The following is a 19,424-nucleotide window of genomic DNA, read 5'->3' as shown; positions in this document are numbered from 1 at the left end:
CATTGACCTCCCTGTCTTTTCCCGGAGTATTCAAATAGGTCTGAACAAAAATTACACTGTCTGGATGTTCATCGTCAATTAAGGTACTATTTGGACAGGACGAAACAATTCAGAAAATCTGATCAGCTGTTTGTCTCCTATGCGGAAAGCAGAAAGGGACTTCCAGTTTCAAAGGTATCTTTATCCAGATGGCTAACATCTCTGATTACCCTTGTTTATGAGATTAGACACCAAAACTGCCTAATAAGCCTAAAGCCCATTCCACCAGAGCTTTGGCTACTTCTCTAGCCTTCAAGACAGACTGCCTATTGACACCATTTGTGCAGCGGCTACTTGGGCTACTCCTCACACTTTTATTTCCCATTATAAGTTGGATTTAGCTTCTAGGCATAGAGCTAATTTTGGTTCCACTGTTCTCAGGAGTCTGTTCCGTTAGGCCACCGGGACAAGGTGCTAGGGGCCGGTCCCATCCAGCAAGAATGAAGGCGAGATAGACAACTTAACATATAGAAGTTATGTTCTTACCATAACGTTCCATGTTAGTTGTCTTCTTCTCACCTTCTTCTTGCGTCCCACCCTCCTTCCCCCTGGCCTGGACAGACCTAGAGGAGTTGTGATCGTGACCTCTCTTTCTACCACCTCTTTCTTAACTATATGCTATTAGGCATATTTCTTGTTTCAGGATGTAGGTCACCCTTCTTCTTCCTGTTGTTAGAGGTGGATTCTGTTTTTTTACAGTTATACTGTTTCTGTTATAAGCTGGGGTTAGCTTACAAACGAGATCTGAGGTAACTCTCGCCTAGCATTGTGGGATATAAGGGGAGCCTCGAGCCGGTGGAACCAACTCTCGAGCTTTAGAGTGGCCGAGTCGGAGCCGAGGTCGGCTCCGAACCCATCCAGCAAGAAGAAGGCGAGAAGAAGACAACTAACATGGAACGTTATGGTAAGAACATAACTTCTATTTACTGCTCAGTCATTTCAGATTAACATACTTCTTGTCACTTCTGCTTAAGTTTCCCAGGCTCAAAGAACTTAAAATTTAACATTTCTTTGTGATCTGCAACTGCCACAAAGTCACAGTAATAGAAGACACTTTACATGTGAAACCTAGTAATTATCTCTGTCTTAAGACAATAGAAAGAAGCTCCTAGCCCAGACATCCAGTCTCTTAGCTTGAGATCACACACAGTCATAAAATTCTTTTTTTTTAATCAGCTTATTTTCTTAGAGTTTGCAAGTTAACTCTGTATGTCCAAGTTTTCTACCATGAAAACATACATTACATAGGCATAGAGTTTATGCACATTTCTGCTGTTTTCCCAGCAGGGTGCACTATGATTACATTTTTGAAGCTCAGCACATAACAGTTTTCCTACATTTGTAAAACAAGCCTGTGGATCATATTAATATTTACAATGACATAGAATTATTTACAAGATTCTATCTAGCTAGGCTGGCAGCCTTCCCATTTTATCACTAGAGGGATTGACAAATGTTAAAGTATTACAAAATAGGAGGAATCTCTCAGAACAAGAAAAGGAGCAACTGCAGAATGCTAACTAGCAAATAAGGGATTACCTCAATAATATATACGAGTTTAGAAAGACTGCTGATAAGAATTCTAGAGTACAAAAACTTTTAGCACAACAACCCAGGCAACAGAAATTGGAAAGGGCAGTCACCAAGCATAGGGAGCCTACAACAAGAGACCCTGTAGAAGTATTAGAAATATTTCAGAAATTTTATGAAAATTTGTATAAATCAGGGAAATATGGAAATCAAGAAAAGGTACAAATGAAAATGTTTATGGAAGAATTAAATATGCCAAAGTTAGAGGTAGTTGAGGCTCAATTACTAACAGTTAGGATAGGAAAGAATGAGATAAAAATGGCTATGTATAACCAATGTACAGGAAAGTCCCCAGAAATAGATGGTATTCCTGTGGAAGTTTGGAATTTAGGAGGGAAAAAACTGATAAAGATCTGGAAGGTTTCGTTCAACAGTATTTAAGAGGAGGAGAAGTAACAGCATCCTGGACGAAGACACTGGTAACGGTAATACCTAAAGAGGGAAAAGATCCATCGGATCCAGCTTTATATAGGCCCAATTCAATACTAAACCATGATTATAAAGTGTTCATGTCTGTAATGACTGAAAGAATGGCAGAAGTGATACCAAAATTGATAGATATGGATCAGTGTGGTTTTGTGGAGGGGAGGCAGGTTCATAGGTGCATACTAGGCTAATGGCCCTGGAGCCTTTACAAGCATAGCCCATAGAAATGCCCTGGCATCTTGCCGTCCAACTTTAGTTCCCAAGTAGAGCCACTGGAGTGATCCCCGGGGTGAACTTTCTATTTCCCATCCACTCATCAAGATCTCTCTTGAAGAGGGCCAGTGAAGTGCTCTGCTTGACATGTATGGGAAGTCTGTTCCAGAGCATGGGCAGTCTCTGGGTTGTGAACCTGTCTCTCCAGCATGTTCTATTTATCGTGGTAATGAGGTTGAGCTCTCTGGAGTGTGTGGTGTGGAGGGATTGGGATTTCTTTAGATATAGCTTTTCTAACAGAGTTGGGTCAGACATGACTTTGTAAGTCAAGCAGAGACCACCTCTTAGTAGATGATATGAGACAGAGAATAGCTGAAGTTTTCTGAGTCTGTCCATGTAGGACATGTGTTTAAGGCCTAGGATCCTCTTCGTGTGGTACTTTTGTGGACTTTCCAGCTGTTGCATGTGTCTAGTGAGGTACATGCCAAATGGGGCATTATACTTGATGCTTGGCCTAAAATAACATTGGACAATATTAATGGAACACTGATAATCTAGAGGGAAGTAGTATGTAAGAAAGTACCATTTTTATTGGTGGGTCTTGATGCAGGCAAAGCATTTGACAGAGTAGAGTGGGACTTCATGAGCAGGGCAATGGAAGCATTTCCTTTCCCTGATACAATTATAGGGTTGATTAGAAGAATATATGAGGGATCAGAGGCATGAATTAAAGTGGGTGCAGTCCTCTCTGATAATTTTTGCTTGAGTAGAGGGACCAGGCAGGGTTGTCTGCTTTCCCTTTTGTTGTTTGCATTATATTTAGAACCATTGGCAAAGAAAATAAGGGACTCAGAAATTCAAGCATATAATCAGTATGGTAGTCTGGAAAAGCTGGCTCTATTTGCAGATGATATTTTATACGTGACAAAACCAGACGGGGACATTACAGTGTTGTGAAACATTTTAAGACAATTTCAAATCTTCTCGGGATTCAAAATTAATGATCCTAAAACAAAGGTAATAGTGGTAAGTTATGTACCCACACATGAATTCATCCAACAATATCCATATTTATGGGGACATAGAAGTATTTAGGAGTATGGATTAGAAGTGACTCTGTGGTGGCAGCTAAAAGATATGTGGGAGGAGACCAAACATAAGATTATGCAAAAATTGAGAAACTGGAAGTTTTGTTATATGGATATGGATACTAATATACAAGCCATTAAAATGTTTTTAGTCCCTTTAGTCAAATACACAGGTCAGGCATACTTTTATCAGCCGGAGAAGTTGTAGATAGCATTAAAAAAGAGTTAAAGGATTTCATCTGGGAAGGGAAGACAGCAAGGGTCAATTGAGATAAGCTGATTCTACCAGTAGAACAAGGCGGACTAGGATTATCTAATTTGAGGGGGTATTTTAGAGCAACACAGTTAAGGCTCTTATACTTAGAACAAGCAGAAATCTATAATTCAAAATGGAAAGGAATGGTGCTGAAACATGGAGGAAGCTCAAGAAATGAGAGATTGGGATTTTGGATGCAGACTCTAAAGGAGAAGAACCAAAGTCATACAGAGTATTATATTCATAAAATAGCAGGGAGTATTCTAAGAACCAAACCAGCATGAGAATGGAGAAAATAGATTTTGTCGATAGGGATGAATTTGGTCAGGGATACAGATAATAGGCAAGAGTGGACTGGAATTTATTGGAGTAAACTGGCAAAGGAACCAAGGTATTGGGATCAAATAACTATAAAGGGAAAGGTCATAGAATGGAAAGAGGCTAAGAATGTATTTGGACTGCAGGTTAGAAATTTCTTTCCCTATCATGGATTGATATCAGCGTATAGGCAAAGCGAAAGAAATAGGGGGCTCCTAAATGAAAGACCAGCACTGGTAGAGTTTTTAATAGAGTATAGAACAGAAGCTGCCTTTAAAAAAGGAATAATTAGTAAAGCATATAAAATATTGCATGATAATTATAAGAATCAATCAGAGGAGCTTAGAAAAGATTGGGAAGAGAGATTGGATAAGCAATTCACAAAGAGACAATGGGGGATATATGTATATCTACCAAATATACAACAAAGTCTAGAAGATTTAGAATCTTTGCCTGGAAGTGTTTACATAGGCATTTTTATACCCCAAGTAGACTCCAAAGAATTTTTCACCAGGTGGATAGCAAATGTTGGAGGTGTGACGGGCAAGAAAGAGGTAGGTGGGAACATATTTTTGGGGACTGTTATGAGCTGGTAGACTTTAGGGATTCCCTGTAGACCACTCTGCTGGAGATGCTGGGTGAGCAAATTGGTCTGACTGGGGAGATGATTTTTTGAGTTATGCTACAAAATCGGAATAGCCTAGACATAGTAAAGCCCTGCTGAGTCTAATTATGGTGGCTGCCAAAAAAGCAATTCCTAGAAAATGGAAATCAAAGTCTAGACAAACTTTACTAGAAGTAGTGAATAGAGTAACAGAGATAAAACAACTGGAATTGAGATCTTTAGAAAAGGGAAGGAGCAGACTACATAGGTAAAAATGGGAATTGTGGGAACAATATATGCAGACCAGAATGAGGTTTAAGAGGCAAGATTTGAATGAGCTATATAATGCTTAACTGACGATGACTGGATGGTTTATAACTGATGTATAGTGTTTGCAACTACAGTTGTTTTAGTGGTGTCTGTGATGTAAATTGTTGCAACGAAATTGGTATAATTTTGTATGTTTTTCATTTATATAAATGTAAGATTGCCTTTGTCATATGGGAAAATTTAATAAAGATGTTTGGAGAAAAAAAAATAAGTGCTTATGTTAATTTAAAGAATGTGTTTATACTGTTAAGCATTTTAGTATTTCACAGACACGTTTCTAATTTGTTTTAAGTCAGGGCTTTACTTCTTTCTTGATGTGTGATTTCTCAGGACTTCAACTCAGAGTGTGAGGGAGTTTGCGACTGCGCTTTCTGACATTTGATATAAACAGAGTGTATAGCATTTAGAGTTGTGAAAAAATTATGCTTGCTTATTAATGAATCTACAGTGTTGAAATTAATTCATGCTTAAATTATGTACACTTGCTATCATTCTCAGTTATAACTACTTCACAGTGTGATATCTTATTTACCACATAAGTGATGCAATATGCAGTAATTATTTCACTTTGACAATGCTGCTTCGAGTAGTATAATTCTGCTATTCCACCTGTATACTTTAGTTCATATTTGTTCACTGGCAATATTGTTAAATTTGAATGATTTGTTTCTATAAAAGCTATACATTTGTTTTTATAAAACTCTGTATTCTTGACCTGGGTCATGCTTGAAAAGGGTCTATGGACCAGCCCACCCACCAAATTACCAAACTGTAAATAAAATAAATAAATACACAAATGAACAAACGAATGAATTAATTAATTAATTAATTAATTAACATTAGGATCAAGAGACTTTTATGTCCAGGATGGGTTGGAGGTTTCTTATATTCTGGACAAGAAGCACAGAACTTCTCTATCCCTTTCATTATGCTTTGCCATTGAAGTCTGGCTAATATCCTGCTTTAGCCTTTTCCACCCCTAGGTGACCTCCTAACATGTACCTATAAGATAACTTCATTACCAAGTGTGCATTAAGTTTTACCACTTAATAACTGATGCAGAATTTCTTCCCTTTCTTTACTTATTATATATAAGAGGACATATTCTTAGCTCAAAATTGGGGTAAGACTTTACCGTTGACTTTTTTCTCAACCTCATTTATATCACCTCTTGCCCAACCTAACGTACCATCTTCCAATTATGCCTTTTCAAAGTTTATGTGGCTTTTTTAGCATCTATAGATTCATAGGTTCATAGGTGTGTACTAGGCCAACGGCCCTGGAGCCTTTACAAGCCTAGCCCATAAAAGTGCCCTGGCATTGTGCTGTTGTTAGTTCCCAGTGCCTCTATCAAGTGTAGTGATCTCCGGGGTGAACTTTCTCTTTCCCATCCACTCATCAAGATTTCTCTTGAAAAGGACCAGTGAGGTGCTCTGCATGACATGTATGGGAAGTCTATTCCAGAGCATGGGCAGTCTCTGGGTTATGAACCTGTCCCTCCAGCATGTTCTGTTCATTGTGGTAATGAGGTTGAGGTCCATGGAGTGTGTGGTGAGGAGGGACTGGGATTTCTTCAGGTGTAACATTTCTAACAGGGCAAGGTCAGACATGGCTTTGTAAGTCAAGCAGAGATCGCCTCTTAATAGACGATATGAGACAGAGAAAAGCTGAAGTTTTTTGAGTCTGTCCATGTAGGACATGTGTTTAAGGCCTATGATCCTCTTTGTGAGGTACTTTTGTGGCCTTTCCAGCTGTTGCAGGTGTTTAGTAAGGTACATGCCAAATGGGGCATTATACTCGATGACTGGTCTAATGAGGGAAGAGTAGAGAGAGATGATGACTTCTTTCTTCCTGGATGCAAAACCCTTGGTAATGTGATGTGCCGCATAGAAGGACTTTCTGACCACAGTGCCAATGTGGTGGTCGAAGGAGTGGTTGCTGTCAACCTGTGTCCCCAGACCTTTTATAACACCTTCAGTGTTCAGTGGGCTACCATCAAATGTGGTAATTAGTGGGAACTGAGTTTTTCCCAAAGGAAATGCCGATGCATTTTTTTGGCATTAAGCTTAAGGCCATGGTTTTGACATCAGTCGTTGATCTCAGTGTGGCCTATCTGTAGGATGTCTACATCACTTGGGGAGTTAATAACGGCTCTCAGCTTGCAGTCGTCAGTAAAGTTGGTCAGCCAGAGTACCTATGTGTTGTCCTGGACTTCTTAGAAGTAGATGCCAAACAGGAAAAGACCCAGGACTGATCCCTGTGGGACTCCACTCATGACTGGACGGCAGTCTGACTTGGAGTCTGCTACTTTCACATTGTGGGTTCTATCTGTGAGCCAATTTGCAACCCACCTAATGATATAGGGGTTGATGCCTAGTTTGGTGAGTCTGTCAATAATTCCTGAGTGGGAAATGGTATCAAAGGCCTTGGCTAGATCGAGGTAGGCTGTATGAACTGCCTTGCCCTCATCCACAGCTCTGGTGACTGACTCAAAGAAGTCAACCAGGTTGAGCAGGCATGATCTACCCTTCACAAAACCAGATAGTGTGGGATCCAGAGTTTGGAGATTCCTTTTAATTAGGTCCATGATGATGTGCTGCATAGCCTTACATATCAGAATCATCAGGCTGATGGGGGCGGTAATTCCCATGGTCTATAGTCGCTCCCCCTTTATGGAGAGGGATGACTGTAGCAGTGCACCATTCTGTAGGGGGGTGAGGCTGTGAATGAACATGGCACACAGGTGTGGTGCCAGTTCACTTTGTAGTTCATGTAGAACACAGCCAAGGATATTGTTGGGTCCCATGGAAGCTGTATTCTTGGCCTTGGACAATGCAGTTTTAACCTGTGCTGCAGTAATGCTGGGTGCCTGGCATTCATCTGGTATTGCAATTGGTCCTTTGGGGGGGGGGGGTAAAGTTGGTACTGAATCTGTCAGCCAGTATGTTGGCAATATATGTTGGTTCAATATAGGAGGTAACATTGTGCAGTAACTCAGAGCAAATCTGGTAATTGCCATGGAGATTCTTGATATAACTGTAGAAGGCTTTGTGGTTGTTTTTAGTGTCTGCCGCAATTCTGCCTTCATAGCTAGCTTTAGAGGTTTTGATAAGGCTAATAAGGGAGTTTTTCCAGTCTTGGGACTTCACCTTTTTCTGTAACAGTTTCTTCCTTCTGTTGTAGAGTTTGTTAATGGCAGGGGACCACCAGATTGGCATCCTTTTTTGGAGGAGGGTGTCTTGGTTCTCTTGGGTATGGCTAGTTTCATGCATTTATGTACATGTTTGTACAGTGCATTGGTGTATAATTTAGCGGTCATGTACCTATTTTCCATTTGCATGGGTGACATGAATTTAGCCACCTCTGTTTTTAGGAGCCCACAGTCAGCTTTGGAGAAGTTTTTCATGGTGGTTACCTTTGCTGGTGGTGTGGGTGAGATGTGGATTTCCATGGTAATTAGTTTGTGGTCAGATCTAACCAGGGAGGAATTAACTTTGTGTTGGGCAATGGTTGCCCATGTTAGTAATAACCAGGTCAAGGATGTTGCTTCCTGTAGTGGGGGTAAGAATGAGCTGGTCCAGCGCATTGGAATTAATTAATTCCAGGAAGTGTTGGGCAAATGTATTGGTGCATGAGTAGTTTTCCCAGTTGATGGAAGGGTAGTTGAAGTCACCAAGTGTGAGAGTGTTGGGTTGGACTCTAATAGTTTCCAGTGTGCTTAGGAATGTGGAGTGAGAGTCTTGGGACATGGTTGGGGACCTATAGCAGGCTGCGACCTGAACTGCCGTCTTACCCACTGTTAGTTGTACCTGAAGTATCTTCGAGGTTTAGTGCTGTTAGCACTTATGTGTGCTACAGTAATTGCTACAAGAAGCCAGATGAAATACTAGGCGAATAAGGTAGTTAAATGCAAGAGAGAAGAGAACTAGCAAGATCTAAGGAAAAATTGAAGAGCAGACTTTCTGGCACTGGTAATAATTTACCCTAGCTTAGTGGTGCTGCACGGCGTAAAAACCCATGCAAACATGAGGTTTTAAAGCAGAAAGTTGAAAGGGAGCTAGAAACCACTCCTCTTTTGGTAGATAGGCTACCTAGTACTTACAACTCTCACTGATAAGCTGAGAGGCTTCCCTCTAGCACAGAATGGTCTGGGGAACTCAGAAACTACAATACAGTCCTGAATACAGCAAATCTGTATCTAGACTACTCTAATAACAGGAAAAGCGGGAAAAGAAGCTAGAACTTTTTTTTTTTTAAATATAACAGTAGGAAACAAGCAAACTGATTTAAACAAGTTAACCAATTAACCAATAAAAAAGCTCAAAACTGAGCCCTGTTCCAGCAGTCTTCAATCAGACAAGTTCTAGCTGCACACTCCTGCCACTAGGGTGCAGGGGAACTGTCTCCAAAAAAAGATGGCCTGGATTAGTGCTCAATTTATACAAACAAAGCTAGCTTCAGCAGGTCTGAATCTAGTCTATGCTACAGAAAAGAAGGCACACCAATTTCAGAAAGAAACAGTTAAAATAAGCAGGCACAATTAGCCTTTAACCAGAAATTCCCAGATCAGAAGGGCAGAATCTACCCTCTCCTCCCACAAGAGTGCAGATCACAAACCTTCTTAATGTAAAATAACTGGCCTGAAGCCCAGGTGCTTAAACCAGCACAAGACACTTTTAGAATAACAGACATTAAGCCTTCAATCAGCAACTTCCAACTTAGAAGGATGTAAGGTGCCTGTCCTGCCACAAGAGTGCAGACCACAAACCTTCTTAATGTAAAATAACTGGCCTGAAGCCCAAGTGCTTAAACCAAAAGGCTTAGAATAACAGTTGCAATTTAATCAGGCTACTAACAAGCAGTAATAAATGCAGCAGAATAAATGCAATTGAGTACTTTTAAGAAAAGACAGCAAAAGCAAAATAAAGTAATAAAGTAGAAAGAAACACAAATACAGGAAAAGCAAATGGATAAAGTGCAACTTTTTTAAATATAACAGTAGCAAACAAGCAAACTGATTTAAGCAAATTAACAAATTAACCAATAAAAAAGCTAGAAACTGAGCCCCATTCCAGCAGTCATCGATCAGACAAGTTCTAACTGCACACTCCTGCCACTAGGGTGCAGGGGAACCTTCTCCAAAAAAAAAAAAAAGATGGCCTGGATTAGTGCTCAAGTTATACAAACAAAGCTAAATTCAGCAGGTCTGAATCTAGTCTATGCTACAGCAAACATTTCATTTTTATATGTGACTTGTAAACTTACAGTGATAGAAATAAAACAAACCATAGCAACATTTCTATTATCATATTTTTATGCAGCATCCATATCTGTTTTCTTTTTAACCAATTTTCATTCACTCTACCACTTCATACATTGCTCAGTTCCTGCCATTCTTTAAATTTCACTCCTCCTTCTGAACATTATTCTGCATGTGTTATGCCTACAGATTAATTTTATATCTATATAATTTGCTCCTTCCCTTTTCTAAATACCTGACCCCCCAGTTCTTTTATCTAATTTGCAGTATTCACTATTTCATCATTTAAGGTTGGTTTAGATTTTGATTTTGATTTTCTAGCAATTGCTTATTTTTTTTGTGTGTGGCTGATGGCTTTATACTTAGTAAAGCCTTATGGCTAGGCAATTCAGATCCTGTATCCCAATTCAGAAGAATCATTTTCCTTAATTACAATCATTTGGTCCCCTAATATGTCTAGTAAAGTACTCAGCAGGTACGTTTTAGTACCTGTCAACTTGTTACATTTACAAAAAAAAATGTGTTCCCAATTACCTGTCTCTTTCCCATCACACCTCCAGCATTTGCTGTCTACCTGAGAAAAAAATACTCTGAAGTGACCTTGGGATATAAAAACACAAATGCAGACAATTCCATGCAAAAAAATTCTAAACCTTCTGAACTTTGATGCACACTTGGGAGCCATATAAATGTTCTTGCACTATTCGTTTGTAAATTACCTTTCCATTCTGTTTTCCTAATCTTCTCTAACCTCTTCTGAATGATTGTTATAGTTACCATGCAATATTTTATGTGCTCTACTAATTATAACAACAGATTCTTTTCCAGACTATACTTTAGCCAGAGTTGGTCCTTCACTTTGCCTTCCTTTATCCATTTCTATATGACTGTAGTCTGTTACCAATCCCTAGTAGGGTAGATAGTCTGTAACCTGCAGTCCAAACATCTGCTTGACTGCATCAGAATCTATTACTTTTTTATCCATTTGCTTCATTGATAAATGTATCCAATAAATTCTCCCCCCTCGTGTCTACTTTCTTAAAATCTCCTTTCTCTGTGTTGGCTTAGTGTTTAGAATAATTTTCTGCTACCTTACAGATATGATGTTCTTCATTGTTGTTGCTATTCTCCTTAAAGGTCTTCATCCAAAATCACATGAGCTCCTTATTTCTTGAGTCCTCCCATTTTAACATTATTCCTTTCCACTTTTATTTAAAACCTTCTGCTTGAGTTATGTATATAAGCCTTAAATGCATAGCTATAAATTATCCTTTCAAATCAGATAATCATTAACCTCCATACTCTTAAGTGAAGAATCAGCTTTTTTCACTTAACTCTTCCCCCTCCCAAATACATTCCTTTCACTTGTTATCAATTATCATCCACAAATTCTCCTTTAGTTGATAAAAATATGCTTGACCTGTAAATAAAACTAAAGGGGCCAAAACATCTTTACTGCTTGCATCTTACTATCCATATCCATAGTCAGGATCTTCCAGTTTCTCTGTTTTTGTTTAGTGTCTTCCTTCATATCGTTAGCTGCTGTAATATTATCCTTTTTAATCCCTACACCCAAGTGCTTCATCTTTTCAGATTCCCATTAATCATGTTATTGCTGAAAGAATTCATATATGTGTAGATAGTTTACCACCATTCCATTTGATATTATGTTGTCCTATCTCACCTTCATTCTTGCTGGTTGGGTTCGGAACCAATATTCAGTTCCAGCTCAGCCTATACTAAAGCTCGAGAGCTTCCACTGGCTTGAGGCAATACCCTAACCCATCATGCCTAGGGAGAATACCCAGATCTCATTTGCCGCTAAACTAGATCGGGTTTTTCCTACTAGGCTGCAGGTGAAGTGGAATCTTTTTTTCTCTTGTGTGCTAATTTTGGTTTTGTACTACTGTTAGTTTGTTAGTCCGACATTTGTGACTTTGTTGCAATTTGGTGTCACTGCTGTTGCTGGCTATCGTACTTTCGCTAGGCCTTTTAGCTGTTGTTTGTATTAATCTATTCTGTCAAACCCCTTTTCTATAGCATAAGGAGCTTGTTTAAGTTGAGGACTCCTTTTCCACCCGTTTAAATTAGAGGGCTTTCTTTCTTCCCTGTTGCCTTTCTTAGAGGAGTTGCCGTTTAAGTTAGAGACCTCATCTCTGGCTAGAGGAGACTGTCATTTGAGTTAGAGACTTCTCCTCTGGTCTCTCTGTTTTGTTGGTTGTGTTCTGTTAAAAAAAAAAAAAAGTTGCTGTGTTTTGATTGCTGTTGATGTTAGTACTAATAAAAGTTATGTCAAAATATTCTAAAGAAGCGAAGCCTTCGGGCTTCAAGAAGTGTGATCATTGCATGTCCCTGACAGATGGCCACTCCAGTTGTGTGTACTGTTTGGGTGCGGTCCATCTATAGGAGTCCTGTTCTTTGTGCCACGCTTTCAGCGCCTGGGTGTTGGAGAGAAAAAAATAAATCGATTGTTTGGGCTTTGTTGAAGGTTCCTTTTTCTGAAGCCTTAGAAGGAAAACAGAGTTCCTCCAAATCCCCTCACCAATCTCAATCTCCTAGATTTGACAAATCTTCTAAGAGGTCTGCTTCCATGGCTCCGGAGTCTGAACCATCGAAGAAGCAGGCTAAGGACTAATCAACGGACCCGAAGGCTTTCAGTCCTGAAAAGACTACCTCTTTGGCTCCGCTGGTTATTTTGGAACTGACAGAGTACCACATATGGAGCCAGTCCCCAGTCCGAGAATTGGTCTCCTAAGTATTACATGTCCATTAAATCCTTGGCCCCATTATCTCTGTACTCCAGGAGTCTCTGGGATGACGACGTGGAGTGGGTGGTCAAGAGGTTGTTACAGACACTGGCACTGGCCAAAATCCTGTCGAGCCTAGCCTAGAAGGATTCACGTAACTGTCACTGCCCCTTCTTTGATTCCTCCTCCAACCCATGCGGTGGCTTTGGAGCCGGAGTGTTTGGATTTGACCGTAGTGGAACCGTCAGGACCGAGATCCGCTTCGGCTTCTTTGGTCCCGATTTCTGCTTCGACCTCTTCGGTGCCATCGTCTGTTGAGGGGTCTAGGAGCCGACACTCGCCCATGGGGTTCGGGGAGGAGAGCCAGGTTGGACAGTTGTCTGAACCGATTCTTCCTCTCGGGGCTTTGGCGCAGGTCAGCTCGGCACCTACATCAGCCTTGAAGTTCACAGCCTTGGTTCAGGGGCAGTCTCCTGGCTCCTTGGAGTTGGGAGCTCCCTTGGAGCTGGGCCATGGTGCTTTTGAGGCCATAAGGAGAGTGCTGTCACCCCAGATGGCCCCACTCTCAGACCCAAACACTCTTCCCCCAAAAGCACCAGAGTCTGTCTCTTTACCACCTCTCCCTCCCAAGCATGGAGACCCGTAGTCCCAGGATGCCCCACTGGGCACTTCCTTCTCTTCTGAAACCTCCCCAGAGTACCCCTCTGAGGAGGTCCCTCAGAAGAGAACATGTAAGAGGAAACATCTAGACTCCCTTGAGGAGTCCATCACTTCAGACATGGACCTCAATGAGTCAGAAGGGTCCCCACGGTCATTTTCTGAGGATGTCTCCTTTGCAGACATCCTAAAGATCCTTCAGCAGAGAGGTGGCTGGAAGTCATTCAACCCTTCTGAGGATGAGTGCGTGTACCTGGAGGCTTTTGGGTCTCGCCCTTCCACCTCTTGGGTGACTCTGCCTTTAGACCAGCTCATGAATGTAGTCAGTCGGAAGCCTTGGGTACTTCAGAGTCTGTGGAACCTATTCTGTGGAGGCCAAATAAGTTTATAACAGTGCCCTCTGACAAGGAATTCCTCAGAAAAGGTGTCCCAGTAGATGCTATGGTGATGGAGGCAGCCACCAAAAAGGAATTGTCTGAGACTTCCTCATCTGTCCATCCACCAAATAAGGAATCTCATAAGATGGACAAGTACAGAAAGCATATGTTCTTGTCAGCAACATTTATCTTCAGATCATGGAACTGTTTGACCCATTTTACCAGACTTCAGAGGGATCTCCTGAAGGAGTTGGGAGATACCCTGCAAGGTACTACAGCTGCAGAGGTTTCAGACAAGGTGACCTCTCAGCTTGCTACCTTAACTTCGGTGGTAAACTCCTCCATGCGGCTTATCTCATGTGGCTGATGGAGTGAGTAGGGCAGCAGGTACAGGAATCTCCCTAAGGAGACATTCCTGGATTCGCTTATGTGAGTTTGCAGAGCCCTTCAAGTCTTCCTTTATCAACGCCCAGTTTGAAGGCTCGTCCTTGTTCAGGCCTAAAGTGAAAGAGACTCTGACCAGGTGCGAGCAAGAAGGAAAGACTCTTTCTGCTGTGGGAGTTTGTTTCTCCCTCCCTAGCAGGCCTTACCCCCGAAGGTCAGTGGGGGGGGGGGGATTTGTTTCCATAAGTCCCAAAGAGCCTTTCTGGATGCATGTGGTGATTCTTCCTCAAGGGGCAGAGGGGGAAACAGCAATGGAAGACGCTGACCTCTCAGCAAAGGGGTCCACAAAATCAGGGCAACAGGGATACATTCCTTGCTAGGCCCTTCCAGCGCTCCTGAAAGGAGGCCCAATTGTCCACCTCTGGAGGCAGTCGGGGGGTCACTGGTTACTGTACTCAAACGCCTGGCAAACGATCATATCCAGAGGCTACTGTATACCCTTTTCCTCTTCCCCTTCAAAAAAAAAAAAAGATCAGTCCTAGATGTTCCACCCAATCAGAGGGACCAGACAACCCTAAAAGTTCAAAGGTTGCTAGAAAAAAAGAGTCATCTAAGATGTCCCTGCAGACCAAATTGGATCCGGAACTTACTCAATGTTCTTTTTAGTTCCGAAAAAGACAGGAGACTGGAGGCCCATTTTGGATCTCTGCAGACTAAACAAGTCTGTGAAAAAAAATCAAGTTCCAGATGGTGGCACTGCAGTCTATACTCCTCTTTCTCGGGAAAGACAATTGGATGTGCTCAGTAGATCTCCAGGATGCGTACTACCATATAAAGATGAGGCTATCCCGGAGTCACTTATGTTTTCGGCAGCTGGGAACCAGTCATTACCAATTCCAGACTCTGCCCTATGGTCTCACTACAGCCCCCAGAGTGTTCACCAAATGCATGGCAGTAGTCACGGCTCACTTTAGGCGTCTAGGATTTCGGGTGTTTCCGTACTTGGATGACTGGATGCTAACCGCCACCACCAAGCATCTACTCACCAGTGTGAGAGACACCACCATCCACCTTTGCTCTCAACTAGTCATTACAATACATTTCGAAAAGTGTGCCTTGTTGCCATCAGAACATATTGTATTTATAGGGGAAGACTTAAGCACAAGAGAAATGGTAGGCAAACTTCCTACCAACAGGATAGAAACACTACGCCAACAGATACAGAACATTCTGACAAAGAAGAAAGTAGAGGCAAGGGTTGTTCTAAAGAGCTAGGGTTTGATGGCAGCAGCGATAATCTTGGTACCACTCACACGCTTACACATGAGAGTTCTCCAGTGGTTACATTTCACCCAGTGGTCTATGCAGGAACTGCCCATGTCCCATAAGATTATCATAACAGAATCCTGCAAGAGAGACCTCTGCTGGTGGCTTTATTATTCTCAGGTGGTTCTGAGCAAACAGTTCATTCCCCCTCAGCCAGTAGCTACAGTGACCACGGACGCTTCCCAGATACGGTGGGTGGGAGCATTATCTCGGGAAGATGGTCCAAGGTGTTTGGCAGGAATACGAAAACCACTTGCATATCAATGTCCTAGAGATGACAGTGGTGCTGCTGGCATTGCAGGCATTTCACAACTCCCTTCCACTAGGAATGATTGCAATCCAGACAGACAATATGTCAGTCGTGTAGTATATAAACAAGCATGGTGGAACCAGATCTTACCCCTGTGTCGAGAGGCTCAAAGAATATGGCAGTGGGCAGTCTCTTCCCAACGCTTTCTAGTAGCAACGCATATCCTGGTGAGATCCAATGTGATTGCAGACAAACTCAGCAGAGCTATTCTAATGCCTAACAAGTGGTCCCTGAAACAGGAAATGGCAGAACAGATTTTTCCCCAGTGGGGCCAGCCTTGCTGCGACCTTTTTGCCAGGTCCATGAATGGGAAGTCACCAAGGGATGCACTTGTACATGATTGGCTCCCAGGTCTCCTTTATGCATTCCCTCCTTTTCCCTTGATCCCCAAAATCCTTCAGAAAGCCAACACGTTGAGAAGCAGGTTAATACTCATTGCACCATACTGACCTCGACAGATTTGGTTCCCCTTCCTGTGCCCCCATCCACAAGAGGATCTATGGATTCTGAACCCAGTTCCAGATTTCATGACTCATCCATCAGGGACGTTGCATCCCTCTCTCAAAACCCTGAAACTGACAGCTTGGCTGCTCCACTTCCACTCCTAGCTAGGCTTCCGGGAATATACCCCACTGTGAAACATATTCTGACCTCGTCCCATAAGACAGCAATTAGTAAGCTTTTTGCTAGCAAATGGGAAAGGTTTTCCTGTTGGGCTCTGAACAATCACATTGATCCTTTCATGGCCCCTGTAACCTCTATTTCAGACTTTTTGGCTGAACTCGTCAGTGAAGGTGCAGCAGCGGCTACCATACGAGTTCAGTTGGCTGCTATATCAAACTACTACATTGGAGAAATGGGATTCAAGATCATGTCCCATAGACTGTGCAATGCCTTTTTGAGAGGTACCTTTTTGCTTAGGCCACCAGTAAATGAACCAACAACCCCTTGGGATCTTAATTTGGTGTTATCCACTCTAATCCTGCCACCATATGAACAGGCATCATCTGAAGTTTCTGACGTGGAAAACAGTCTTTTTGGTGGCTATCACGTCTGCTATGTGTGTATCAGAACTCCAAGCATTATCTATATGTCCCCCATACTTGGTTTTCATTGAGACAGAGTTTCCCTGAGAACTAATCCATCATTCTTACCCAAAGTTTGCTCTGAAGCAAACTTGAATCAGTCTATTGCTCTACCTGTTTTCTTCCCAAACTATGGCAACAAGGCAGACTATAAATTACACCAATTAGATGTACACAGACAATTACGCTTCTACCTGGATAGGACCAATGAATTCAGGAAATCTGATCAACTGTTCATTTCCTTTTCATATAAAAAGAAGGGCGCACTAATGTCAAAAGTCACTCTCTCAAAGTGGCTTACTCATGCCATTACCTATTCATATACTTCCCAAAAGAGACAACTGTCTGGAAAAATAAAAGGTCATTCAACAAGAGCCATGGCGACCTCATTTGCTTTTCAGGCTAGACTACCTATGGATGCAATTTGGGAGCAGCAACGTGGGTAAAACCTCATACCTTTATCACTCATTACAGAGTGGATTTGGCCTCCGGAACAGGGCTTCATTTGGATCCATGGTTCTGAAGAGCGTGTTCTCCTGAGCCACCCAAGAAAGAAGGTGCTGGGTACGTTGTCCCAACCAGAAAGAATGAAGGCAAGATAGGACAACATAACATAAAGAAGTTATGTACTCACCATAACGTTCCATGTTTGTTGCCCATCTCGCCTTCATTCTTGCATCCCACTCTCATTCCCCCAACCTTCATTCCTGGAGGATCGAGAGGTATCTACTGGATTTGGAACTTATGCTCTCTGATTTCCTTCCTAGTCCTAAGGGGCACATATTAGGTGTGTATTATTATGTGTATATAACTGTTATTCTGTTCAGTATTTGCAAACAAGATCTGGGTATTCTCCCTAGGCATGATGGGATAGGGTACTGCCTCGAGCCAGTGGAAGCTCTGGAACTTTAGTATAGGCCAAGTCAGAACTGATTCTCTGTTCCGAACCAAACCAGCAAGAATGAAGGCGAGACGGACAACAAACATGGAACGTTATGGTGAGTACATAACTTCTTTTTTTTATCTTTATTTATTTTTATATCTTGAAATGACTTGATACTGTTTTCAAGTATTTCAGTGCACCAAAATGACCTTTTCTGGATTTATCAAGTACAAAATGGTATAATCTTCAAATAGAGCTAACTTTTCTTGATGACAATAGCAGTCATATCCTTGAATCAGTGAGTCCCTTATTCTTTTCCAATGGTTTTAAATATAAAGCAGATAACAAAAGGGGAAGAGATCATCCCTGTCTGGCTCCCCTGTTTAAACACTGCTTGTCAGAGAATGAAAATATTTTCTTAATATTAAACCATGAGTTAAATCAGGACTTACAGTCACAGGCTATAACAGTTTCACAAGGAATGTTTGAGTATTTACAAGTGTAAAGAGATCCCTTTTCTTTTCTGTCCCCATGAATGCATATTACCTTTTACTTTTTGGTTGTTACTAATTCTGCACAATCAGTAAGAAACAAAAAGTGAAAGGTCATATGCATTCATAGGGACAGAAAAGAAAGAGTATCTCCCTACACTTGTACAGACTCAAACATTACTTGTGAAACCCCTTTACCTAAGAGTACCACTAAACAAGATAGGTAAAGATACACACACACACACACACACACATATATATATATATATATATATATATATATATATATATATATATATATATATATATATATATATACATAGCACATACACATACAAACTCTCACCAAACCTAACACTAACCCAAAATCTGAAACACAAACACCATGAAACTAACACCTCCAAAACACACACAAATACATAAATCTACCCACAAAATCCAAACCTTCTGCATGTACACATAGCTCTGACAATTGGTAATCCTAAATTCAGCATCTCCTCATGTCAAAAAAGGAATAATTTTAGGAAATATACTGGCATTATACTTTGATGACCAGATCAGCATTCAATAAAATGTAATGTAACCTATGTCATTTGTGAAAGGGAGAGGAAGTTTAGAATGGAATGACAGGTTATTGGAATATCTTAATTATGTAAGAAAAAAGTCAGCATAAAAACCTCCCTCACATACCGAGTCCTAAAATTGGCTCACTTTTGTAAAGTAACTTTAACATCATCCCTCGCTGCTATCAGCTGCACTATATCATTGCTCTTCAGTACCCCCAGCCCATGGTTACTGATTTAGCTGTATAGCAGCCTACCCTAATGGCTACTGAACCATTTCTCCATTTATTTTAACATTTTGAAATATTCCTTGTGTCTTAATCCTGAACATGATAGCTGTTGCTTTGTACAGTCAAGGAAAGTGTCTAAATTTTGTTTCTTTTTTTTTTCTTTTATAGAAGAGCTCCATGCTGAGGTGTGCTACGCTGAATGTTTACTTCACAGAGCTGCTCTGACATTTTTACAGGTATTCTTCAT

At 41.2% G+C, this 19,424-nt stretch overlaps 1 protein-coding gene across 1 annotated transcript in view; it reads left to right on the top strand.

Annotated features, from left to right (window-relative positions):
• TTC39A (tetratricopeptide repeat domain 39A) overlaps positions 1 to 19,424 on the top strand; it is a 2,407,335-nt gene that overhangs the window by 1,227,468 nt on the left and 1,160,443 nt on the right. The window contains exon 5 of the mRNA XM_044086086.1: positions 19,346 to 19,413. Within this exon, the coding sequence (XP_043942021.1) occupies positions 19,346 to 19,413 (68 nt within the window). The remainder of the gene's footprint in view (positions 1 to 19,345; positions 19,414 to 19,424) is intronic.

Source organism: Protopterus annectens, chromosome 10.part0, assembly GCF_019279795.1.
Source record: "Protopterus annectens isolate FY-2018-M chromosome 10.part0, PAN1.0, whole genome shotgun sequence".
Taxonomy (NCBI): Eukaryota; Metazoa; Chordata; order Ceratodontiformes; family Protopteridae; genus Protopterus; species Protopterus annectens.
This window is presented reverse-complemented; position numbering and strand designations above follow the sequence as displayed.